The sequence below is a fragment of the Gymnoscopelus microlampas genome (assembly GCF_963454915.1).
Source record: "Gymnoscopelus microlampas genome assembly, chromosome: 21".
NCBI classification, from domain to species: Eukaryota; Metazoa; Chordata; class Actinopteri; order Myctophiformes; family Myctophidae; genus Gymnoscopelus; species Gymnoscopelus microlampas.
Window position 1 is genome coordinate 26,264,646 of NC_139958.1, and position 27,923 is coordinate 26,292,568.

At 41.1% G+C, this 27,923-nt stretch overlaps 1 protein-coding gene across 1 annotated transcript; it reads right to left on the reverse strand.

Moving 5' to 3' along the window:
- On the reverse strand, nt 1–27,656 carry atp2a2b (ATPase sarcoplasmic/endoplasmic reticulum Ca2+ transporting 2b). The gene is made up of 23 exons (XM_084046898.1): nt 26,937–27,656; nt 24,958–24,975; nt 24,529–24,611; nt 23,909–24,013; nt 22,662–22,800; nt 18,218–18,298; nt 16,450–16,535; nt 16,199–16,354; nt 15,929–16,070; nt 15,266–15,432; nt 10,646–10,734; nt 9,668–9,770; nt 9,386–9,517; nt 9,078–9,197; nt 8,387–8,605; nt 7,265–7,388; nt 6,925–7,136; nt 5,685–5,905; nt 4,547–4,749; nt 3,780–3,865; nt 3,051–3,184; nt 1,133–1,250; nt 1–710 (listed from the first exon to the last, which is right to left on the reverse strand). Exons 1-23 carry the CDS (start codon nt 27,052–27,054, stop codon nt 435–437), a joined length of 3,132 nt encoding a protein of 1,043 aa, XP_083903024.1. The 5' UTR covers nt 27,055–27,656; the 3' UTR covers nt 1–434.
- Between the last annotated feature and the right edge of the window lie 267 nt (nt 27,657–27,923).

Sequence of the window (27,923 nt, forward strand, 5' to 3'; positions counted from 1 at the left end):
TAATTATCATTATCCAATATCATAAAAAATACAAATTTAAAAGGCAATATCAACAATAACAAAACAAAAAAGCCTGACAGTATGTTTTTCATTCAAACCAGCGAAAAAAGTCCACAGCTACAGGAGTGATGATCTTCTAGTACTCGGATTTAAAGCTTCACCCAATATTTTCCTCTCCAAATAAATGACGTTTAAATGTTACAATTTTATATTAATTGTTTTGTTTCATGTGTTACACTTGGTCCTTCTCGTGCACACTTGGCAGGCACACACAAGCACACACTCTAAATCCACACCAAAACACGCGCACACACACTAGCTATGCACACACAGGAAGGTGACCAGGGCAGAAAAGGGAGGAGAGTGGGAAGTGGGGAGTGGTAAGAGGGGGGTGGGGGGTGGGTGGCAAAGTCAAAAAGATGTGCTCAAGTCAGTCAGGAGGACCAGATCATGTCGGCCATGTTAGTGTCAGTGCTATAGATCCAGAGCACCAAGGGGAGGGAAAAGGCCACAAAGGGCCAAGAGATTCCCTCCATGCATGCAGACAAGGAGCAGCCTTTGTTGCTGGAAGGCTTCTCCAGCTCATTACCAGGCTCCAAGTAGTTCCTGGCAGCAAACTTCAGCATCTCATCCAGAAGAATTACGGGCAGCGAGATCTTCATCACCACCAGCCACTGGGTCAGGTTCAGAGGTGTGATCTGGAAGATGATCTTGGAAGCAGCAAACAAACCAGGGGCTTAATGATATTGATTGAACTAATTTATATATACAACTATATAAGTAATGTATCATATAGAAGTGTACAGTATGTGCCACTTACAACTTCACCAAAATGTGAAATATTTGTCAACTCATAAAACTAAATGTATTATGTTGTTTTTGGCTGCAGAGTTAACATATTATGCAATTTTACCATCATTTTCTTTATTACCTTTATCATGTTTTGGTCTAAATTAATCGCTTTGTCAATAGAATAATAAAAATAAACTACAAATTATTTGGTTATGAATACAAAACAAAAAAACATTGGTTGCAGCTCTAATTACAACCTCACATTGCAACTGCTACATCTCATATTTCTAACAGAAACTAAACTAAAACTGAATACCGGTAACAATAAATAAATTCTCACAGGCAGAGGCTCCACATAGAGGATGAGGAAGTGAAGGGACATTGAGAGGCAGATGGCTCCCAGCAGCCATACGTTCTCCCAGGGAGGCATGCGCAGCAGCGACTGGTTCTCTGACACACTTTAAGAACAACAGGAAGAGAAATTAGCATGTTTGTATTTGGTAACTCTCTGAGATCATTTTGTAACTAGAGTGACATAAGTAATATCATGTCACAACTGGGATTCCTGGTTATCATTTAATGCATGAACCCTTTGCGACGCTTAACTGGGTTGTTGAGAGTGAGACCTAACATTCCATCCATGGGGTGTAGTTGGTTGATTTGGCCTTGCTAGTCATAACCAAAATCCTGAATATGTATACACATGTGACAGAATGAATTTGCCATTGAGTACAACAGTGAAGTTGTTAGGTTTTCATTGTAGTGAGTCCCAGACTCACCATAGGTCCTTTGAATGAGTCCTAATAAAATGTGTTGTTTTTTAGATATTGCAGTGTTATGATATTATATGGCTATAAATATAGTTATATTCATGTTGTTGTTGATAGTGTATCTGAAAAACAAAAACACGAAATCTTGAATCTGAATTATTTTGGGGAAAATAAAATTCCACAACAAATACTCTCCTTATTTTTCACATTAGAACATTATATAAATAATAATAATAAACAAACAAGTAAATAAATAATGACAATTACAATAATAAAGTTTACCCTTTCAGACAGTATGGCAATATTATCGTCTGCTTTTTATTATATTCAAGGCAAAAAAGAACCTATGTTACTGCTAAGTGCCACTGCTATGCCAAAATAAATTAATTTCTGTAGTCATAAGTGACACTGTGCTTGGGTCCTGTCTTCCTGGGATCCTGTCTTCCTAGGTGGTGACGCGGTGAATAGGGACAAGTTCCGCCTTGGAGGTGACGCAGTGACGTCACCATTTTACTCAAACCCGCTATAACCCGATATATGTTAATATTGACATCTCCACAGGGTATGGGGTTTGATTCAAAGGAGAGCAATGGTTGAAAACATGATGAAAGCAAAACTCCTTCGGACCCTTCAAAAGGACCCTTACAGGTCCATTTGGTTCCATTTGTTGTCAGAGTTATGGGGATCCTTGAAATTAAAATCTTTGAGAACCACTGTGCTACACTAAATGGAACAGAGACTTAATTAGTATAAGTGGTAAGACCTGTGAAGGAAGTGAAGACGAGTCCCAATTTCTTCCCAATATGGCTGCTGTGCATGGAGCCTAATGCCTAAAGTCCGGTTGTTTGGTACTAGTTCTCTCTGAATGAATGTTATATGCTTACAATGTTTACAAATGGTGTCCCCATCTGCTTCCAAGGAATACTTTGAGCTAGGATTTTTTTTTAATGAGGCACTCGTAAGCTCCGTGGACAAAGAGTGCATGTCACATCAAGTAGGATCAAAATTTCATTGTCATTATACCGCCATCTACTGGATTGTGGGATGTGTGACGCTCGCCCTCCCAGCCATGGGAAATCGAAAAAGCTTTCTGTCATCTCATTGGCTGTCGTTCGGACCATCAATGATCAAAAGGTGACAGGAAACGCCTACATTTTCGTGTTCGTTTGTTCACTGAGATCAGGAATCCCAGTAAAAATGTTTTACAGTGTCAGTATAATGCAAATAGAGCACAGGATAGATCCATCAAGTCAAGATAAATGAAGCAGAGAGATTTATGTCACCTTGATGATCTCAGGCCGAACATAAATCCCCCCCAACTCTTAAGGTCAATTTATACTTCATTGCACAACCCTTTTGCGCGACAAAAATACATAATAATTGTTGTAGACAACAATTGTCAAAATATCATGCAATAAAGTATTAATGAAGCCTTAGCCATAGTTGCTCCTAGACAGATGCCTCTGGGCAGGTCTTAAGATGCTTTACCTGTTGAGGGCATTGCACATCTCAATGGTGACCAGGACAGACAGGGCCATGGTCATTGGATAGGGAGACTCAAACACAGCACAGTTCAGACCCTCATAGTCTGGATTTTCTGGGCCACACTGCAGGAAGTGGCTCTGTGGAATGAAGGACAAAACAACCAGAAGTGATTTTAAGTGATTGTGGTCATGTATCTCTGTATGTCTGTATGTCTAAATGCATGCATGCATGCATGTATGTATGCATGTATGTATGCATGTATGAATGTAAATTTATGTTCATGTGTCCTTCAAGCCAAGAGATTTTGTCATATCTATATGGAATGAGTAGTCACGCACAGCGCCTTCACTAATGGTCAACTTCCAACATTTCGGTCATTTGACAATCCATCATCAGGATACCTGACGAAGATTGAAAGACACATTTCATAACATAGTGTTTATTAACGTTGGCCTGCTGTTAGGGAGGACACTAATCTGCTGGACTCTAATCTTTTCATTTCATATCTACTTCCTTCCGACATACCTGTCCTGAACAAACAGACTTTTTTAGTCATATCTATCCATCCATTCATCCATCCACAGAATCTCTGTCTGGGTGTCCCATGCATAACTCAAGCACCATCCGATCGAACAACCTCAAATTTAACAGATTTGTCCCATTATGACCCGAGGGTGTGCAGTGGCAATCTGGTCGGAACAATGGTTTGCAAGAACCAAAATGGATAATTACCAGTTGATAAAAGGTGACTCTGGGGCCATCCTCAGCAGCAACAAACCACCAGGAAGCAGCACCTACAGTAGCAGCACCCACATAGCCTAAACAAACAAAACACAAATGAAGACATGAAATAATTATGGATTGTCATTACAGCCAAAATAAATGCACTCCTAACTCTCATCTGTCTGTAGACTAGTTGTAGTTGTTTATTTGATACCTGCCTGGTCAGAGATAGTCTGCCTGGGTAGGACAAGGAGTTTTATTTTAGCCATTGGCCATTAGGCAATGGAGTCATATTGCATTCCAACGTAATCCGATTGAGGTCCTTTTTCCAGTTGACAGTTGTGAGCTTGTAGATCGGCAACGTTCGGCAAATAGATTTGGTATAGGGGGGGAAAGGGAAGGGACCAAGTACAGAACCCTGGGGGATCCCTGTCAACGAAGTATCTCTAGCCACAGCAAACAATTTGAGTTTGTGGGTTTAGGGATTCATGGTGTTACTAATTTCATAAACTTGATGAGTCTGTGAATGCTAGCTGTAGGGATAATGTGGAGAAAATCGGTGTAAGCTTGTGCAATTTATGGCACAGTTAAAAGCACCCACAGCAACAAGCTTATTAAAAAAATAGGTGACTGGTTAACATACTGTAAGCTGACATTTGTCTCGTCATTCATGATGACGACTAAGTAGCAGTGCAATTTATTGCAGCGTGAAAAAATGATACACAACATTTATTTTAAAAAATGATTTGGTTCCATTTAGTCATCATTCCACTTACATCCGATAGCCAGATATCTGAAAAAGAGCCATCCAGAGATGAGAGGCTCACGGGCATTGCGTGGCGACTTGTTCATGATGTCCAGATCAGGGGGGTTGAAGCCCAGGGCGGTGGCAGGTAGACCATCAGTCACCAGGTTGACCCACAGCAGCTGAACAGGGATCAAGGCCTCAGGGAAACCCAGTGCTGCAGTCAGAAAGATACTACAAAGAAGAAGTATAGTTAGAGGTGGAATGAAGCTATAATATATAGCAGGGAAAAATAAAATGTCTGCTGTTGTGCGGTCTTTAAACTACAGGTTCAGGGCAAATATTGGAAACCTTGTATGTAACAGTTCCTTTTTGATTTAGAAAATATTTCAAAACAGCCGATTTTGTGCAACACTCTTGTATGATGATGTAGGGTATTAATTCACATGAAAAATAGGTAGGTTTTAAAGGCTCGAACCTATGTGTTTTTTAATCATGATACATGACATAATTGCCATGAATAATTGCCAGCCACAGTCTGTTCCTACATTAAGATGAATATATACAGGATTATTTAATACATTTGTATTTGATAGGGGTGAAACAGTTTCAATACAGAGCATGAAACTGATGTGCTGCAGAGAGTTTATTGCCAATTTTCAGCTCTTCCCTAGTTGGGTTATTACAAATGTAATTCAAATATACAGCTTTCATCGTCATAAAACCACAATACAAAGCACCACCAACAATAATAATCTAAAAATACAATCAAATACCTCTCCACCCCCCAAAAGTAGTATGAAACAGTATGTAATGTTCATGTGAGTGGTGACAAAAGCATGAGACATGAGAAGCACGTATGCCAGAATAGTAATAAATTAGCTTGACAAAGGGAACCCAATTATTAAATAATAATATTAAGACCTGGGGTTCTGAATTGACCGTAACGGTATTAAGTATAAAAGAAAAAGAAAAAAATCAGTGAATCTGGAAATCAATCAAGGTAGGGAGTTGACTTGGTACATTGACAGTGCACAATAAACTGGCATTTCAGACCAGCACCTATTCCCACACGATGCCAAAATGGAAAAGTACCAGTTCATTACTGGCATTACATGCTAGTGGGAATGGGGAGTTTTTTTTAAATAACATAAGCCCTTCCTCCTTACCAGACAACCTCTCCTACATTTGAGGAGATAAGGTATCGGATGAACTGTTTCATGTTGTTGTAGATGGCTCGCCCTTCCTCCACGGCGGCTACGATGGTGGAAAAATTATCATCTGCCAGCACCATTTCAGAGGCAGACTTGGCGACAGCAGTGCCTGAACCCATGGCAATGCCTATCTCCGCTTTCTTTAAGGCAGGAGCATCGTTAACTCCGTCCCCAGTCTGAGAAGAACAGAAAATGTAGATTAAGTGAATTAGCTCTAAAAATGATTTTCAGTGTAAAGCTAAAATCTCCCAGGGAGGTTATTGAGGACACAAAAATCAGGGGAGAGACAGGAAAATAGTAGTCGATAGTCAGTCTTATAAAGGCTCCAAAAATAAATAAATATTCTTCATCAAGACATTAGCCTTAACAGTATTTATATTGTTAATGAGCACCACACCTGGGTGCTCGAGTGTCGCTCTGGGGTCGGGGAATGTTCAACGGGAGGAGTACGATGGAGGTGCTACGTCCTCCTGCTGGGGGATTCTCACTGGCAAATGAGCCAGTAGGGTACATTACAACAGCAGTGGTAACACAGAAATGTGTGGGGAGTAATTGGCATAAAATAGGGAGAAAAAAAAAGGTAAAAATAATTGGCTAATGTATAATAAAACATAATAATTAAAGACTAGAAAAGTGTGCTCCTCGCAACGCAGATCTCCGCCAGGCCTGGTGTCCTACCCAGGGCTGTGTTAGTCATGGGGTACAGCCATCAGGACACAAGAAAGCTGCAGGTAGATTTTGCATGACAGATACTTCCATCCCCCATGGGCAGAAGTGAAAGCGCTTTTGGAGGTGCACTGTACTGACCCCTCAACATGTGATGCCAATTTGGGGATGATTGGATGTTTGTAAGAAATAGACAATAGAGAATTTTGATTCTACAACTTATGGTTCAAGAAGTATAGCCCAAACCGTTAAGCGGCCGGTTACAGCACTACGCCAAGAATTAGCTGCTCACAGACAGACTCACAGACAGAATACCGGGAGCTAAAATTATAATCCCCATCGCTGGCCGTTCCGGCCTGGCGGAGATGATACAAAATAAAATAATAAGAGCACCACATGCCTGACAACACACTCAGTCACAGGTTGAATAGCTACATAATCAAGTATTTAAGAGACAATAAACGGATATTAATTTCCATTGATCTAAAATGAACACAATATGAAAAAAGCGACAGTGACTTTTCCTTACCATAGCAGTAATCTCATCATAGGACTGCAGGATCTCCACAATCTTCGACTTATGGGAGGGCTCAACACGGGCAAAGCAGCGGGCTTTAACCACAGCTTCTCTTTGTGCAGCGGGCGTCAGGTCATCAAACTCGCGGCCAGTGTAGGCCATGCTCGAGATGTCGTCATCTTCGCCAAAGATGCCAATTCGTCTGCATATCGCCACAGCTGTACCTGAGGTTCAGAGGGAAGCTAGATTGATCAGTATACATTACACTTTCACCTGATAGATTAGTTCACTCTTAAAAATAAAATGTACATCAATTTAATAATTTGTGTCATTATAAAAAGTTTGCTACTACCCTTGTTGTCTCCAGTGATCATGATCACTCTAATGCCTGCCCGGCGACACAGTTTGATAGAGGCTGCCACTTCTGCCCTGGGAGGATCCAGCATGCCCACACAGCCAACAAACGTCAGATCAGTCTGGGACATAAAAAGGAAAGTAATTAAATCATTGACATTTCTCACTGTATTTCCAATCAGTACAAATATTGTATACCCAGAATACCCCCACGATTACAATATAGTACAATGCCTGTGAAATTGATGCACAGGTTCTCCTCTAGCTGTGTCAGAGTGTGCCAATATGTTTTCTGGATAAAGCAGTCATTCTTTTTTCTTCTTCTTCCAATTTAGTCGTTCTGTCAATTCTCACATCCCCTTGCACTGTAGTCTCTCCTTGTTGCTCCTGACCCTCAGTGGTTGGTCTTAAGGAGGATGTAGGTGAGCATGTGTCACGTCTGATATACGTGATGCCGCCAGTCCGCTAATTTTCACTTGACAGTTAGGAGTTTCCCTGGGACACGGTAACGCATGTGGAGGTGCACAGGTCTGGTTTGACAGGTCATTGATTTAAATGGGAATATCATGGATTTTCCACATAAAATATTCTATCGTTTTTGGAGCCAAAGTTTAAAAATCTCTTCCAAATCCTGTCAACAAGCCCTGCAGTATGCACTGTAAAAATCAGGCAGACCCCTATTACTAAGAAAAACTCTATAGCAATGATTGCTATGTGAATATACATAGTATATATTTAACACTTATTTTAACAAATAAATATCACTTACACTACCTTTTAATTAAGGATTTTGAGCTGCTTTTTCTTTCAAACCAATTGTCATTTATATTTTGGAGGCCATCCAGAAATGGCTATTTCAATTTTAAAAGTAAAAATGCAGTTCTACTTCACAGTAGATGTGCGCATCTTTCCAGGTGTGTGTTGTGCTCGCATTATCACACGTGCAGCTTTGCACAGAGTAGGAGAACACTGATTAGTTGATGCGTTCATGCACTTGTATTTATGTGCACGGTGCAACATGAACAAAAAACTGTTTGGTGAAAAACGAAATTCCCTCACAAATTAAAACATTTCTCTAAAACTGAAGCATGCCAACATCTGAAATGGTCACTCTTGTTACCTCATACTCAATGAATTTGGCTGAGTCCTCCAGCACCAGTTCCTCTTTGCTCATGGGGTTGTCCCGCGTAGCCAGAGCCAGGCAGCGTAGGGTGTCCCTGCCTGTTCCATACTCCCTGATCACTGACATCACCTTTTCCTTAATGCCAGGGGTCAGTGGTACCTTGTTCCCACCTACACGGATGTGAGTGCACCTGTCAATCACTCCCTCTGGGGCACCCTATAAGGAAGCAGATTCATCAGACATAGGAATACCAGGGCTGATGGCAACATTTTTTTTTAATGAAACGCGGAAAATCTAGTCAGGTAGAAATGGGCATGGCTTTTATGGCTAGTAAAAAATAAATAAAAACAAACATGAATCGACCAGTTATAGCGCCACCTTGACACCAATTTGAAAAATTGGGGGTTCTTGCTTGGCCTACTGGGAGAGTGCGTGCAAAGTTTCACTCCATTCGGTTGAGCCGAGTGGTACAGAGATTAGCTGCTCATAAACAGAATCAAAGACAGACAGACTAACAGACAGAGAAAACAACATTCCAGCCAGGTATAATGGAATCATGAAGAACACTGACAAACACTGTGGCATGCATTTTTGAAGATTTCTGACAAAATGGATACTTGATAATGATGGTAACTAAATCCAATTATTTGCCCGTCAAACACTATTTTGTCTGTGGCTTGTACTTTACCTTGACAAACATCTTGCCAACGGAGGAGCGGGCCTTGTTTGGTGTACAGTACACAGACATGGACTTCCTGTCTCTGGAAAATTCCAAGGTCAACTCCTTTTTCATCAGCTGCTTAATTACCTAGAATCATATTCACTGCTTAATTACCTAGAATCATAACACGCAACCACACAAGATAAGTACAATATGGAAATCTGTCTGGAGTCTCATTATCTCATCTAAACAAGGCTAAACACCACAGGGAGCCCACACTTAACCTATACCTCCTGTGGTGAGAACCAATTTATTTTGACTGACTGGTTACTTACGGAGTTACAGGCATTGGCCCTCTCAATCTTGGACAGGTCCTTCACATCTGTGTCAAAGACGTTCATCTTCTCCACCAGACAGGTGAGAGCTGTCTCTGTGGACTCACCAACCTTCTCATATACACCTTTGGTCTAGAAATCACAAGAAATAATATAAGAGGGGGTGGAGGGATGGATGAGCATATAAATTCACCATTAGAACCTGCTGCAGAGCACCAACACAGTGAAACAAACAACCCAGAAAGTCAAGTGCCTTTGATGAAATAATGGTAGTCCACCAACCTCATTGAAGTCCAGTGAAGAGTCATTGCAGAGAGCACAGATAGAGGCCAGCTCCACTAAGGCATCATACTGGGAACACTTCACTGGTTTATCTTCATGGAACCTAAAGAAAACAAACGCATGTGCCGATTTGAGAGATGAGTGAGCCAATATTTGTAGAATATATTTTAATACTGTAAATGCACCATTTGTAGAGATGAATACACGCTTTTCACCGCAGACGTTTTTGCGTCATAAATGGGTAAGCTCAGCCGCAGATAGTAGTAACATATATTGTTACTGTGTGCCAGCTCCTGGAGCTCCTGTCCAGTTAACTTCATGCTGACACACAGAAATACATAAATGAAACATAGCCAGGCTCATTTTGCTTCACTCAACGTCCTGCGCCATGTGCAAGATTGTAAAACAAATGCATTACTATTTAAATCACAGACAGGCACGACCTGCAAACCAAAACGAGTGCCCCCTCCTTGGCAGTCATAGCGATAGGGGCGTGTTTTTGTGGTTTCGGTTTGGGAATAGCATACTCATATCTGCAACAAAATATCTGCCATGAAAGGGGACACTTGTAGATACTTTTATGGCAAATATACTTCTTTCTTTTTTAATGCTCACATTAGTAAGCTATGTTTAAGTTACAGGATAACAGATACTAACACGCTAATGCGTGATAAGTTGGAATGGTATCACTTTGAGAACATGCAGGTAGACACATTAGACTAAGTTTAATTAGTCAAAAATAGCAGATATGATTTTGTGCAACTCGTTTGAAAATGTTGACTACCTCATCAGAAATGTGCATTTTGTCAACAAATTCTCCTTTAGAAGGAGAAAAAACTCAGTTCTTATAAATTGAACTATAGAATTTTTATCTTATTAATACAGTCAGTTATGGACATACATTGTGGACAGACAGGACACCAAGGGCAGAGAGGAGAACTGACATGCAACTGATGAGGGAGGTGCTGAAATACTCACACTTCTCCATCAGGGGCATATGTAGAGCCAGTTATGGTGAATTCTTTCAGGGAACAGCTGTCACCGGTAACCTGGTCAATTATGAACATCTAGGACAACACACACACACACACACACGATTAACATTAAATGGACATTTTTCATACATGTAAGGCACTAAGCAAATACTTAGAATCAAAGTCACTAGGTTTCTGGGTACTGTGTTTCAAGTTTCATTTATTCTGTTATTTGACTGTCAATCTGGGAACCCATCGTCAAATAAAAAGGAAAAACAGCACCCCCAGCGTTATTCACTTTTGCATTTGGCTCTGGGGGGGAATTAACAAGACCTATGCACACTGGAAACCGGGGTTTGGACCATGCCCTCAGACCTCCACTTCCGGTGGTGCACCAATGTTTTCATTCCGACTAGATAACATTTCTTCCACCACGGAACACTATGGGTTCCGTGACACTATCCCGCAACCACAAAATATGACTCTTTTATGCTGAGGCTGAGGCACACAAACTGATTTAGCTCTGTTCATAAACAATTTACTTAGGAATTATGTTCAATATGAGCGGGTGGCTTAAAAGAGCCATTTTGGCTGTTTTTGTTAGTTCGAGAGAGGGTCCACGGATCCACTTGGTTCCATCTGTACCCTCGCAGAGTTAAATTTAGATCACAATGTAACGTTACCGTGCGGAGATGCCGGGGAGATCATTCTCACAGACAGACAACCACACCAGTTACCAACGGATACAACTTAACTGACACGGTAGTTATACACATACTTGTGTGGATTACTGAGACATTTTAATGAAATCTTGACGTGCGCTGTGCACTATTTGTGTCAGTCCAAGCTGCGGACCATATGTTTCGCCTCGCAGACATAGAAAGTCTGTGGAGACTGATTGGTTAAAGTGCGGCTTGCTTCCGGATCTAATGCCTGCCCACTAGTAGGCCGCTTGTAGGCCAATGTGCACACGTTCTGAACGACCGTCCCGACAGATTCAGATTGCACAGCTCTGAATCTGTTCTTGAGATTTTTTAACTGTTAACTTGAAAGCATTGACAAACTGTTGCACACCGCATCCAGCAGGTGGCAGCACACCACTAGCAGTCCAACAGTAAAATGTGAGCATGGCAAGTTCATCTTAAAACTGTACTGTATATATTGTGTGTGAATACATTTATGTTTTGTCCCATTTTGTATGGTAGAATCTCTTTCAGATCCTGCCTCTGTCCAAGGTGCTGAAGGGGGCTGTGCTTTTTTTATGAACACAAATTATGTCTCTTTGAAGTCCAGATTGATATGTTTTTACAGTGGTTTACAACACAGATCTTTATGTGTCTTATTCGATCTACAGTAACTGCCCTGAACTGCATTATTTTGGCCATCACTTATCATTCCGTTGCAGAGGGAATGTGGACATTCATTGAGTTACTTGCCAATTTGTATTAATAAAAACACTTGAGTGATTGTATCCATGTGTACACTCTTGTTGACCGAGCAATTTATCAATGTGGCGCTTTGAAAAACAGTGTAGTTGTTGTTGTTTAATATAATTTAGAAACGATTATTAGTATTACTTTGAGAAACGTCTCGTTGTCGTTTAAAGCTGCACTATATAACTTTCCTGTTCTACCCCGGATTTGAACCTGGGTCTCCTACGCAAGTGTCAGCACTTGCGTAGGAATGTCTCAATAGAAGAGCAGGGAGACACAATACAACCACCCCAATTGTATAAGTTACATTGTATTAACATACCCTACCATACAAATTGGACAAAATAAAAATGTATTCACTAAGCAAATAATTAGAGCTTTAATATAATCAAGAAATAATTATTAGTATCCCAGCCCCCAAGCTAACATATCTACAAGCTTAAATTATGTTTGCTCGGCATTCTCACAGACTTGGAGCCAAGTCCTAAACTCCTCATGCGGTGATAAAAGAATGTATCATTGCGTTAATGCATTATCACATAACATTGACAATACTAGTATATGGTACATAAACACAATAAAGAAAATGGGGATGCAGGGGACAGATAAAAATGAAGATGAGAGAATAGTAAGCATGAGTAGGAGAACAATCCTGCAGCAGCTAATCCACACACATGGCTTTCCTGTTATCTCACTCTCACTTTCTGTAACTGACGCTATAAGCGTCATGTATATGTGGTTGCCATGACGACGTCAGACATCAAAAGTTCAGTTCACACGAGATTCCGTGCCTTTAAAAGCGAAAATAAAATGGCATTAAGTTTACATGCTACATTTGGGTCATTTATGAAAGGAGGACTGATTTATTATTTACTTTCACTGTGTTTATTTTGATTTAGAAATACGTAAGTCACAAACATGATCAGAACTGTGTTTACCCCGGATGTTTTCATTCACAAGTAGATAGAGGGGCGGGGCAGTTACCTGCGCGGGCATTTCCGGTTTATTGTTCTCTGTATACATCTAATGAAAGAGACGCACTTGAGAGAGATAGTGTATAAATGAAAGGTTTAACAGCCTAGATTATTATTATACAGCTGGTAAGAGAGAGACAGAGTATAACGAGAGACATAATGTAACTGTTTATTAACTACAGCTGGTCAAAAGGGCGCAACATGGTAAATAATTCATGTTATTGTGTAAACCACTATGTAAAAGAAATGAAACAAAATTATATGTAGTGTAAAATGTTTATATTGTACTAGGTGGTGTGAATGTTGTTTCCACCTGGGTTAAGATGCGAGTATAATTATAATAAGCCTGCTAATGCATACGTTCTACATGCCTTAAAATGCTTGTGAAATTTTATGGATGTGAAATATCTGTGAATAGAAATACTAAAACTACCTTTACAGTGGGGTTAATATGGAAGAGTGTACATGTGACAGAAATGTATTTCAGAGTTCTAGAGTTGAGAAAAAGTTTGTTATATGTTTTGATTAGTGCACTGAAACTTTTTATTTGTGTCCTTTTACTTTTCAGTGTTGTTTGGTGTCTAATGTTCGTTGGAGGAATAAATGCACAAGAAAACATCAGTATGATGTGTGGAACTCGTTCATGACCAGACGTGTAGTTACACTTTCCTCTGTCTCTATCATGTCCATATAGACACAGACATAACACACACTTATCTCCTGTGCGCCGGCTGCTGGAGGGTGGAGAGGGGCAGTATAGAGAGACCAAGCCATGGATGGATAGAAAGAAACATATATATTAAAAGGATGAATGGGTATTGTGGCCTCACTCCCCTGAGGAACCAGCCAGTCTACAAAGGGCATTATGCCAAGAACTCGCTCCCCCTAAAAATACACATAAGTAATTCAAGAATTCAAGACCAAAAAAAGGAAAAAGTCTGCTACTGAGAGTAACTAACTTTAGTGCTACCGTATTTGGAGAGGGGAGGCACCGATGCTGCAGATGGATCAAAGCAATGCTCCAGACAGATCAAAGCTAAAGTTGAAGAGGATGACATGAGCTTATAATTATTCTATTTATTCTATTTCACTGAATACATCAGAGCTTAAATTATGTGAGCAAGATCTCCAAAGGCTCCAAACTAAAAAATAGATAAACGAATAGGACCCACCATCAGGTGTTAGTCCTCTGTGGGCTGAAGGCACGTAACTCGCAGCAAATTACGTACAATGGACCACGGAAGAAGAAAAATAAGAGAAAGAAATGTCCAACTCAAGGTCAGTTACACAACTGTGCTGCTTCAAGTGACTGACTACTGCAGACTGAAACAAGAGTGAAGTGGACGACAAAGAATCTAAAAATATTTATGATTGATTCCTCTGATGCGTAAAGCGCAAACTTGTGGCACAAGAGCAGCACTCGGTGGCTATACTGATTATTCTCTCAATCTGGTAGAACTTGCAAACATGCTGCAGATGAAAAACTAGGAGACAGAGATGGGAAAGGACAGCAAAAGGTCGGATTCCAACCTGGGTCGGCTGCGCAAGGACTGAGCGAGCACTCAATGGTATGCACACACCAGGTGAGCCACCAGGGCACCCAGGTGTGCAATGAGATTTAGACTTGCCCACTGGTGTGCTAGAAGTTTGAAAACCACTGGTGTAGAATGATGTATTTATGACCGGTCGGTTACATTCTAATGATCACCACCACTGTGTTCACCATGTTATGAGGGAGTGCTCATAACTCGCTGTTTGAGGTGAAAATGAATTAGGTATTTTAACCCAACCAATATGGAGGCAACATCACAGAAAATGTATGCTGAATTTAACGCTAAATACACAATTATCAACACCACTCTCAGCTTTCTCTTTTTGCCAGAAGTAAAACGCATTCATTCAGCTACATACAGTATATACAGGATGTCTGCCTGTTTGGTAATGTGTGTTGATCACTAGACTAGATGGTCAAGGTATGGCTGAAGATATCCTCCTTACTCATATTGAAATGGCAGCCATTGTGCTCTTAACATTAAATACATGCGAGTATATGATGTAAGCGCAAAATGGCGGGCCGCTGTGTGATTACTGAATATGGTCAATATATCCCTCTCTGTCACCATCCAAAGCCCAACTACCAATACCTTTCTCAGAAGTTGATTACAGAGCAGCGTTTTCTTTCAAACACCCCCCTGTCATGATCTATTCCTCTCTTACCCTGCAGACAGACATTTGATTGGTGGTCAGCGTGCCGGTCTTGTCAGAGCAGATGACGGAAGTACAGCCCAAAGTCTCCACAGAGGGCAAGCTGCGGACGATGGCATGCTTCTTGGCCATGCGGCGTGTTCCCAAAGCAAGGCAGGTGGTGATGACAGCAGGCAGACCTGGAGAATGGAAACGTGGACATTAAAGATAAAGGAGGGACCCAATTATAGATACAGAGGTTAATGCAGAGAGGGGCAGTGACAAGCCTCACACTTGCAACCTTGAAGCGGTCTTGACTGTTGGGGCTGTAGTACTGTATATGAGAACACAAATGTCCCACTCAGTATGACCCGACACGAAATGGACTTTATGTTTCCAGCTCCCTTGTCGGTGTAATGTCTGATTGCGCCCAAGCGGCTCAATGTGTGAATGGATCAGGTCATTGCCCGCCCGGTGAAATTACATGGAGCCAGTGGGCGTATTCTATTGGCAAGGAGAGTCGAGCCTCCCCAAAGGAGCTTGGAGAGAGATTCAGAAAATATATTCAGTGATTAAAACTTCAGAGGACACCACATTTTATGTGTATTGATCACGTAAGTTTGATCTCTTTACCATAGTTATTAGTAGTTGGAAGTTTGTTTTAGAGTGACATATCTGGTCGGCTCTCCAGCTTACCCTCCGGGATGGCAGCCACTGCCAAAGCCACAGCGATCTTGAAGTAGTAGACAGCTCCGCGTATCCAGGAGCCACCATGGACAGGATCGTTGAAATGGCCGATGTTTATGATCCACACAGCAATGCAGATCAGTGAAATAACCTTTAAGTAGATTGCAGCACGTTAGGATCAAATGTTGTTCATACCTGAGTGCAGGTTTAATTCATGTAGCATCACATTTCAGTCAAAAGATATGGTGCACACAATAAAAAAATAAATAAAAAATAAACCTTAGAAAGCTGCTCTCCAAACTCATCCAGTTTTTGCTGCAGGGGCGTGCGCTCCTGTTCGGTGGCTGCCATCTCATCACGGATCTTTCCTATCTCCGTGTTGACCCCTGTGGCCATCACAACACCTACAGCTCTTCCTGCTGCGATGTTGGTGCCCTGTGGAATGTCAAGAGGGCAGCAAACTTGGAATATAAGACCAGTGTGTGCATTAAATCTATAAAGTAACATAAGAAAACGAGGATAGGACTCACAGAGAAGAGCATGTTCTTCTTGTCCTGGTTGACGGCGCGGGGGTCTGGCACGGGGTCTGTGTGTTTGATCACAGATACCGACTCTCCTGAAGAATAAAGCAATAAAGTCATAATTACACAAGACGGCAAAAAAGTCATGTTGTCTAGAAGTCATATACTGTACACTTTACATTGCCGCTGACAATTTTCTTGACATTCCATGAAGTATGCAAATCTTATTCATTGGGCTAAATATGCAATAACACCTATAGTCCTTTAAATATAAATGTATGTTGACAGTCTAGTGTTGTGGTAGTTTGTATACTGTTAACAGTAAAAACAGATTGCAGTTTTCGCCCTGATGAAGACCTTAACCACTCAAAATATGTTGTCATTTTTTATATATCAAAGTCTGTTTTAACTCTATATCCTCTCCTCCAGCATCGTATCTCCTCTTCTTTTTAAAACATTAGTCTGAAAAATGTAATCACAATTTGATACTTTCCCCCAATTGCTCAGCCCTACTGTTAATGACCAAACTGCGTCACTACTGACTTCTCACTGTCCCATGACCCCACTGCATTTGTGTGTATGTTAAGGGTGTATGTGTAAGAAAGAAAAAAGTAATAAGAGAGTGAGAGAGGGCAAGAGAGCTTGTGGGTAATCAGCTGTGCGATGTATGTGCTGGACTGCGAGGGAGCCTTTGACAGACTTCATGGCCATGAATGGGGAAGAAGAAGAGAGGAGAAATACAGCTGAAACACTAAAATATCTCCTGGAATTTGCTACCAATTAAGGCAGTAGTGCATGACGAGATTCACATAAACCCCAGTCCCCCTGCATTATACACTCTTTGAGACTTCCTCAATCACTCTGCCTCCTCCAATATCCAATTACAATCTATGTTATGAATTTGCATGGCGACTATTCAAATGCTACGAGGAGAAGGTGTTTCTTGGAATGCCACCCTACATTGGTCAAATCGGCCTCATGGGGGCGCTATAACAGGCCGATTTACGTTTCTACCTGTAACTGGACCGATCAGCGTGAAACTTTGCACGCACACCAAGAGGGAAATAGCAAGAGTCGCATTCTCCGGTTTACTTCCCGTTTCTGTGTGACGTAGGTGGAAGAGTGAACGTGAACACAGCTTCTGAACCATTCTTTAGCTCCATGGTCACTGAACTAAATATTGGACCCAATCGTCACAAGACACACAATATGTACAAGATTTTCATACTAAAATGGCTTTTTTTTGGTGACACAAATAAGGAGAAAATCAACTTTGTTATCGACTTTTCTCTATCCCAGCAACACACTCTCGCGAGATTTGGGAAGATATCTGGAGGGTCCATCTCGGTCCATCCAAATCGGTATACATTATGTCTATAGTCATGACTGAATTCCGAAATTGCTGGCCCACATTAACCTACCTGACCTGAATTCCTGAGGAGAACTTTTGCACAGCAATGTTTTTTTTTTTGTTTCTCAAAATCGTCTCACAAACCCACTCACAAGTTCACTCAACTGCAGCAACTTGAGGAAAACTACACTCCTGTAGCACGCCGTGCACATGTCAAGAAGACATGCACACCGTCATAATTCGGTCGGACGCTTTCCGGTTTATGCCCGGGACGGGTGTGACAGACACACACACACACACATATTGTGTAATTATAATATAGATTCAAGTAAAAATATTTCTAAAAGTATACAAGATCAGCCAGACTGTCTCTTCCACAGTCAGACTGTGATAGGGCCAATAAGTAAACAGATTTGAAGTCTTTACCTGTGAGAATTGATTGGTCCACCCGTAGTGTTGTAGACTTTATAGATGTAAGTCGAATGTCTGCAGGCACTTTATCACCAACTGTAGACATAAACACAAAAAAGGGGAGATGATTAAGTATCATTTGACCATATAAAAGGGGTCTGAGAGTCAAGTTGATTGCAGAGGAGTGGCTACTTCTGTAACTGAATTATGGTTATACATCTCTATTGGGCCTGTGAATATGAGACTATGCACAAAAGAGAGAATGTTGGACCATCCTTTTATCTCTACGTTGACAAAAGGTGGAAGACATAACGGTGGGCACCTAAAATACACATACTCACACATCTTTACTTAAGACTTGGAACAAGAAAAAAAGTTAATCCAACTCATAGTTCTTGAGAGCAATAAAATAATCAAAGACTAACTTATTTGCCGTGGAGCAGCTGAAAGAGTCATGCATCAAGAATTATTAATGTTCCACTCAGCTCCTGCACAGGAATAGATTGCGGCTCATTCTTTCCACTAACAGAAGGCTTTGGTAATTCCTAGTAAAACAAATGTTAAATGTAAACATCCCCTCAATTTCCAAACAAATCTTTGCGCTGCACAAAGTGGACAAGCAGGAGGGGCTATTAAAGCCACTGACATTTATTAGCTTGAGAGGCCTGACTGTAGGCAGGTTTTCAAATGCAATTTGCATCCAGTCTGGGAAGATGAATGGAATGATAGAGCAACATTGCAGCTGAATGGCTTCACTGGAAGCAAAGTAATATTTCAGAGGTAGTATTAGCTCTGTATTCAAGTGGATCCTCACCTTTAAAGTGATATTTTGCTTTGGTAGAATGACTTCACTTTTCATCAATCATACCTGAACAGACATTCAGAGGCAATCAAACCACAACTATGTTGAATGACAATAGCAAACTGGGGAAATTACTTCTTGGAATGTATTGAAAGGTAATGCAATAAAAACATTGCTTCTATTTTAAGCATGTTTTCTCCTATTATCAATTTATCTTGAGTCTACATTTTCAAATTAAACTAAGAAATCGGTGCCGACTATGCATCTGCAGAGAAGCCAGTGTTAGCTGTTTGACCTTTTGTGAATCACCATAGAAATAAATAGGAAACACAAATACTGCGACAAATGAAATACATGGGTCAGGAAGAAAAGTGAAGGTTGAAAGATAAAGCTATGAACCGGAGGCTTCAAACAGATACCTACGCAGAGAGCAGAGATTGGTGACAGACATGTAAACTAATCTCCCCCGCCCCCCACACCCCCCCGCCACATTGCCCTTCTCTGTGAAGAGGAAGAAAAGGGGGAAGGAAGAGGGGAGAGAGGGATTAGATGAGACCTGAGAACACATCCAAAAATGGGAAAACTATTTTGATCAGTTGTAGAACATATGCTGCTGGAGTGGGGGGGTTTGAAAACATGGATTGTAAAAAAAGAAAGAAAAAGGAGAGCAGCCAGGGAACAGAATACATATTTCTCTTTATCACCTCACCATTCAGTCAGTCCCATTAATCTCTTGATTACAATTGCATAATATAAAAGAGGAGGCAACTCTACTTGAGAAACAGCAGTCACAAACACCCACTGTGTAATTTCACAGCCGACCTTCTACAAAACTGTGGATTGGTTTTGCTTTGCAGGGTGATGTTACCACTGTAAAGAGGATAAGACCCCAGTACTGCACCAGCTCTAATATCAGATTTAATCATTTTGTTTCCCTGTAGGTGTGAAACAAAACATTGAATTGCCTACTTATCTAAACTAGATCACTCTCAACAGACAATACAGCAGATGTTGCAAGTATTAAGGACGAAAGACAACAGGAAAGGACAGGTGATTTCAAGGAAAAAACAGGGAGAAATGTTTTTTTTATTAGGGGACCAAGCATAGGTACCCTAGGCTATTGAATCTGGTGGTTTTATCATCTCCACTAGTCTGGAAAGTAGAGATGATTTTTTCGTCCCCTTCAGTGTCTATGTGTGTGTCTGTCTGTCTGTCTGTACGTGGCTAATCTCAGAAAATCATTAACCAATCAGCGTCTACGCACGCTGCCAGTAGGCCAAGGAAAACACTCCACACCACATTTTCAAAACCGGCCTCACACAAATCACTACAAATTATCTCTGGAGTCATATGACGAACATGCATCATGCCAATTTTTGCTTAATTAAAATTCAGATTGGCTATAACTGGCTTCCAAAGTTTGCAAGAGGGGCCTATTTGCTATTTTACAAAGAATAGGAAAAAAGGAGCCATGTAACGATTCACTCAACTCACAATACGATTGGAATCACATTTTTTCACGATTTTTTAAACTAAAATTATTTTCCAGACAAATGACCGAAAAATATTTTTTATTATTATTCAAGTATTTCAGTATTTGAATCTCTTATCCTCTTTTCAATACAGTAGCAAATGACTGAAAACTCTTTATCAATTCTCTTACAAAGATCCTGTATTTTCTTTTGCGCATGTCAGTGACATCACTGACGAATCCTTGGTATAACCTTTATAACCAGCTTTGAACATAATGGCGTACGTCCGTGCTACTTCCGGGTTGCAAAGTGACATCACTGTTGAATCCTTGGTATTATGATCCTAGCCTTTCAACGTGTCAGTGTTTACCAGCTGCGTCACTACGTCACGCTGTGTTTTGATTTTTTCACGCTCGCGCTAATGAAACACTAAACAGAATTATTATTTCATGTCAACATTCAAGTACAACTATCAGAAGATGTAAACCAGGTAAAGTAATGCGTCACTCTGCAAGTTTAAAGGTAGGGTAAGTGATTTTCTTTGGTTAAAATAAGTGTTAAATAGCTCTATATTCTGATAATACTCATTGCTATAGAGTGTTTGTTCAGTAAAAGGAGTGTCCTTGTCTCTCCAGCTCTTTATAAAACAGAAAATGCATTTTCATTTCAGTTTAATTTCCAATTTTATCCAATCAGGATAGAGAACTCAATCGGGATATAGATTAAACAAGTGAAATTGGAAGTGATGACACTAAGAAATGAGCAGAAAAAATTGGAACTGGAACACTATAAAAAATTAAGCTTAAAATTGGTAGTTTCTACTGATTGGCTGAGATTTTGACACCTACCGAAAAATGGATTTTCTGTTTATTAAAGAGCCGGAGAGACTCCTGTTACTGAACAAACACTCTATAGCAATGACTACTATCAGGATATAGTGATTTAACCTTTTAACACAATACTTTTTGTTTTAACCAAAACATATCACTTACCCTGCCTTTAACTAAAGTTTTCCTGGGGGCATCCGCTGGCCTAGCGGTCCAGGCGCATACCACATGCTGGTAATCCAGCTTGACAGCGTGTCGCGGGTTCGACTCCCGTTCCCGACGACCTTTGCTGTATGTCTCCCCCCCATGTCTCTCCCCATTTCCTGTCAGCCTACTGTCCTGTCTAAATAAAGGCATAAATGCCCCCAAAAAATATATCTTAAAAAAAAAAAAACTTTTCCACCTGTCCAAATGTTTCTGCTGGCTATTTTTCACATCGCGATTCATTTTTTATTAAATCGATTTAAATCGTCACCCGCTTCAAACGATTTAAATCGATTTACAATAAATCATTACATAAAAGCATTGTCCAATCAACCGCAAATTTGAATCATATATTGTGGGGACTAACAATGCATAGCCAAAAACTCTGAGTGAATAAATGAGAAGAAAAGTCATTTGAGGGTGAGGCCTTTAAACCTAGGCGTGTTCCTTTTGACAATTGTTCAAGTTTCCTCAGTTTACAAATGTGTGTACAGAAACACTTCAGTTGCATTTAAAAATGCGAGAGCCCCTGGTCTATACGGACACAATTGGCCGTGTTTGGGGGAGTGAAGCCGGGCGGGGAGAGTGATTTTGTTACTGCATGTACTACTACAGTGCGGCCCCAGTCAGTGTTGGACAAGAGGAGTAGGATGGAGCCACATATCGAAAATATGTGAGGAATTAATTAGCATAACAACTAAATTGGAAGAAAAAGGGTGGTAAAATAATCTTAATGTGTACATATATATTTAAAAGATTAAGTGTATAAATCCCCCTACAGTATGTGAAGTATAAAGAGGGGAATTCCCACGCATTTTTGTAACATTCATTTCAGGCCCTGCTCATCCCACTGAAGCACACAGGAAAATTAACATTTTGACAATACTGCGTCTTCTTCAGAGTTAATATCTTCTTTACACTGATTAATTGGTTAATTGAGAAAACCTCAACTTTGACACTAGTGCACTAGCGTCCAACCAAGTACCGCCCCCTCTTCCCTCATTTCTCTACCCATCACAGAAAATGTTTCTCCCTGTCTATCAGAGAACAGACCACACTGTATTAAAACTCAGGAATACTGCAACAACATTTTTTCTATTGACTTGTCAATTTGTTCATCGGGTCATCTTTTTTTCCCCAATCACACATCTTACCAGCCACCTCCACGATGTCTCCAGGCACAATGTCCCTTGCTTTGATCCTCTGGACACTCTTTCTGTCCTGGCGGTACACTTTCGCAATCTCTGGCTCATACTCCTTGAGTGCTTCAATAGCGTTCTCTGCATTTCGCTCCTGGTAGGAAACAAAAGGTGAACAAGGTATGGCACAGGGGTAAACCATAGACATGAATAGGTAGACGCCTCATTGGCCAGTGGGGCTGCACATCATATTATGTAGGGAAGCTTGCCATATATCTCCACAGCAAGAAATATGCCGGAGTTGTATATAAGTACATAAAGAAAAAAAAAGACTAAAGAAAATTCTGTTTAATAAGCTTTCCCGTTACTATCTATGTAAGATGGTGTTTTGATATTATTTTTTTATTTAACCACATATCATATACAGTATATAATCACATGACATTTTTAACAAACCAAACCGTGTGACAATCTGTTGAGAATTCAGCGAGTTATGAATATTTGAATCACGGAGAGACCTCCTGTTTTAATAGACATACGAGGAGCATCATTTAAAAGCATTAGGAGAGACAGCTTTCCCCACAAAATAATGGTGCCCACGATGACGAATTGCTCCAATGAACTACAGTAGCCAATGAGGTATGTACGTTTATATATCTATGGGGGTAAACTACCTGCCCACCATCATGGAATATACTGGTTTCAAATCCACCATGGTGCATCCGGCTTGCAGAGTGTCTACACGAATATAATTGGCTGTGTTTGGGGGAGGGAAGCTAGTCAGGGAGGTCAATTTTTGCCGCTGCGCTAGCAAATTCTACGTCTAGGGCGGCTCCTATTAGTTAGGGCTTAGGGTGTTGGGGGTGGAAGACCAGGCGGTGGAGATTATGTTGCAAAGCTAATCATGCAAACCACTGGACCAATCAGCGCATAAGTAGACCACATATTTAGAGTATGCTACAAATGACAAGTACAGATTCACCATGCAATTAATGCACATGAATAACATGTCGTCGATGCAGACGTTTTTCATTGTGAGCAGAAAAGTTGAAATGATCAGTAGAGTTTGGTCACTTTTCCGCAATAGTACACTTTGGTTAGAGGTTGTTTAGTACTAGTTACCTTGTCATGATGTAACTAGACCAATGGCGAGATATATTGCTATGTGGCGCAGTTGATTAGAATTTAATAATTCAAGTGGTACCACCCTTAACCATCATGTATCTTTAAAAAAGGAATTTAGCTCAGTTTAGTGCTTTTACCTGCCAAACGCCCACAATGGCATTCGCTATGAGAATCAGTAGGATAACAAAAGGCTCTACAAATGCTGTGATGGTCTCCTCTCCCGGTTCAAACCAGGCCAGCACCTGCACACAAAAGGGAATGAAGAAATTAGTTGGTCTCGAGACCCGTCTGACCAAACGACTTCAAACTTGGCGTGCGTATCGCTGAGGACCCGAGGGAGTGATGTGCCAAGTGGGAAGTCATTCGGATTGACGATTGTCCACATACCCATTTATTTTTTTGCAAATTCCCATATATGGAGTACCCTAATGCCATCAATATGTCATAGCACTGACATCATAGACTAGCCTGGGCTCCATATTGAGGCATGGCTAGTAACACGGAACTCCATGGACATAAACGGGGCTCGGGCATAAACTAAATAAAGGGATTATTTGGAAATATTTGCATTTCTCTTGTTCTTACACACACAAAACAAGCAAAAAGGTATTTAGAGGTATGAACTGAGCCGTGGGCTAACGGAACTGTTGCATCCCTATGTTGTATACAGTTTGCCAGTCAGTACCAGTCACATTTCTTAATAAATATTCACTCCATAATCAACAAGTATAGCATCGCAAACAGACGTAATACTCACAAAGGATATGCAGGCAGCAAGAAGAAGGATTCTCACAAGTAAATCTTCAAACTGTTCAATCACCAGTTCCCAGAGAGATTTACCTGAAGAATAGAGATACTGTACTCAGAACATGCACATGTATTCTTTTAGAAAACAACTAAACCACTTAAACCCTATATTCTTGGTTGACCTGGGTCGCCCGGGGGGGGTCTGTACTTGCCCCCCTCCTTTTTTCTCTATACACCAAATACATCTCTTCTCCAAAAGACGTTCTACAATCTCACAACGCTTTGCAGCGCAACCCGCAGTTGTGAGCTTGCAGATCTTTTATTTGTGCTGAATGTTCACCTATTATGACAGGCCCAGAAAAGGGACCATAGGGTTCATGTGGTTAAGATTTAACTCTAAATTTAGACAGAAGACAAAATTATGTTGTTATTCACTTACCCTCCTCAGCTGGTAATTCTGCAATCCATCCCAAAGACACCACAGACAAAGGAGAGAGGAATAACACATCATGTCAAAACATAACTACACCATTATGCCTTAAATAGTCTGTGTGTGTGTGTGTGTGTGTGTGTGTGTGTGTGTGTGTGTGTGTGTGTGTGTGTGTGTGTGTGTGTGTGTGTGTGTGTGTGTCCGGAATGCTGGCCCCAAATCACGGAATGCATGTAATGCTCGCCCCCATTTTTTGAGTGGACAGCTTGCCCCCAGCAGCGGACCAATCACCCCGCTTGAGTGGAACTCTCGGCCCCGGCGGCGGACCACTTGCCCCGCGGACCACTGCCGCTGCGGTACGCACTGCCCTGCTTGGTGAGAACAGACTACAGCCCCTGACATTAAGTTAGGAAGTAGACGTTAGGCAAAGAGCAGTTACAACGGCGGAGGCGTGCCGTCTGAAGCAGACTTGAGCCACAAGAGGCACCGCTGAGTGAGCGAGGCACTGTGGCGAAGTCCCCTCAGCGTCATTAAGCATTACGTCCAGATAGGGACAGAATCGTAAATCATCGCAAGCATGATTTGGGGCGACTGTTCTTGTATTGTGTGTGTGTGTGTGTGTATATATATCTATCTCTCTCTCTCTCTCTCTCTCTCACTCTCTCTCTGTGGAATGCCCTACCTAAAGGAGTAAAGGAGTGTAAAACCCTACCCACTTTCAAAACTGCCCTAAAAAACACCTTCAGGAGGCTGCAATTCCAAACTGGCCCCTGTCAAAGTCTTAACTTACACACCCCCCCCCCCCCCCCCCCCCTCCTCGAACTGTCTATTCATTGTACATATTTCTTGTTTGTTTTTCATACCAGTAAGTAACCTGTAAGCTGATTGTATGACGTTCTGCATAGAAGTGTATATTTGTCTGTTTTCTTAAATGTCATCATGATTTGAGTGCGTTGGGATGTCATTTTAAATAAGCCATTGTGCTTTTATGAGCGATCCAGTTTAGAGGACCTTGTATTGTGAATTGTACTTCCATGTACTGTTTCCATGTCTTTTCTAAATAAAGTATTCAATCAATCAATCTCTATCTCTCTCTCTATACATATATATATACACACACACACACACAGTTTCACCTTCCACTGTAGAGTTTAGGAAGGGACTGCAATCTACAAGCTTGTGATGCTTGGCATAGTGAGCTTGTAGATCTGCTATTTTTTACAATTTAAACATTTGAAAACTTGTGAAATTGGTACATTCTGCATAATGAGTAGGATACTTTCTACTTTGGTATTTAAGTACATTTTTATACCAGTACTTTTGTACTTTTACTCAAGTAAATTTTGAATTCCGGACTTTTACTTGTGACAGAGTATTTCTACATTGTAGCATTGATACTTTTAGTTAAAAAAAAGTATTACAAAAATTGTACTTTTCCCACCACTGGCCATGTGTCATATTTGGCCAAATGTCGTCCTCGGTGTTTCTACATACAGGTGGTGACGTCATATATCAGATGTCTTTCTATCAGAATCTGTGTTGCCATGTCGGCTTATTATAAGCGACTTTGGGCTTCTTTTTCTGTAAAGTTGCTTGTAAAATTGGTTGTTGCGGATTGCGTTTTTGGGGGCTTGTTGTTACTAAAGTGTAATTGCGTATTTGGGCAAATTTAAATGCTTTAATTATAATTTAAACCAGTGGTTCTCAAATATGTTTAAAGGGTTTTTGAAAATAGCAGGAATCGGCTATTTTCAAATAGCGCTCTCATGTGGCCTTCAAGTTGCTTCTTTTGGGCTTGTTATCCTAGACCTGGTTGCTTGTTTCTCTCTCAAAACCGGGCAACACTGATCAAACGTCTTTCTATCAGCATGTCCGTTACACGGTGACGGGCTTAAGGCCAAACAACCATGGGCAACAAACAGGCCATGGATTGACAACTACAGAAAAGTACCTAAAACATAATGCAATGTGTTCGAGTCTCGTCTTACCGTTAGGTCCGTATCTCTCTCGTTGCTTCTTCACCTGGTCTAACCCCAGGCCGGTGCTTTCGTTCACGTTGAAAAAGCCATAAACTTCTTCCACCGTCTTTGTGTGTGCCTTGTCCATGGTTGAATGGCCACTTGAGGACACCACTTTCTCTCCCTCTCTCCCCTAACTCTTCCAAACTTCTTCTTCTTAACTAAAACTGACACTTTTAATCTTCTATGGCAATGGTGAATGACACAACTGGTGAGTCTTTTTTTGACGAGACCCGGGACACACTGCTATAACAACACGTTGCCAGGTATGTGTGTGTGGCACAGCCAGGGCAGGTTCTGCTGAATGACAAGAGTGATGATGAAGTAGCGGCGTGAATGCTAACGGCTAGCAAGCTAGCTGAGTTCTCAGGCGTTGCTATCGAGATTCGCCGGGTCCACGTTCCGATATTGTGCCTCGCGCTTCACAGCAAAACCTCAGACGAATACCTTGTACCTCGCCAACACTAAAACGTGTATTCTTCTTCCGATATTCCAGCGAGAGCGACGTTCACTTGGTGAATCTTATTTTAGACGATGTGTGTGTGTGTTTTAAGTTGCAGGCTGTCACTCTGTTCAGGCTGCTGTGCGTGTGTCCGTATATGTGGGATCACCAGCAGTCAGTGTGTCTTCATCATCATCATCGACACCAATCGTTTGCCCGCTGCACCTCTCGCGTGCGTCGAAAGCACTGCTCGGTGTCCGCATGTGGAATCTGCTCATTGGTTGTCTCGTAGTCTCGCGTAGCCTGGGATCAATACTATTTTCAGGGTTCTGATCCGGTTCTGCACGGAAATAACTGTACGTCATCAAGTGGCCGGAACCAGTGACCAGAACCTCCAGTGCCGTGCACCTCCAAAATGATTCCCCTTGTTTAGAATTGGTTTAAATTGGTGTAATCGTTTCGTTTCTTTTGGTATAATAATCGTCTGGAATGTCCATCTTTTAATCTAACTCGTA

What these genes read in the sequence shown, in the direction of transcription:
- atp2a2b (XM_084046898.1), bottom strand. Translation starts at nt 27,054, where the DNA reads ATGGACAAGGCACACACAAAGACGGTGGAAGAAGTTTATGGCTTTTTC. An exon ending in AGTGGCTGCCATCCCGGAGG is followed by an intron (nt 15,433 to 15,928) that starts GTAAGCTGGAGA and finishes TCCATTCTCCAG; the next exon opens with GTCTGCCTGCTGTCATCACC. An exon ending in ATCAAATGTCTGTCTGCAGG is followed by an intron (nt 10,735 to 15,265) that starts GTAAGAGAGGAA and finishes GTGTTGTCCTAG; the next exon opens with ATGTTCATAATTGACCAGGT.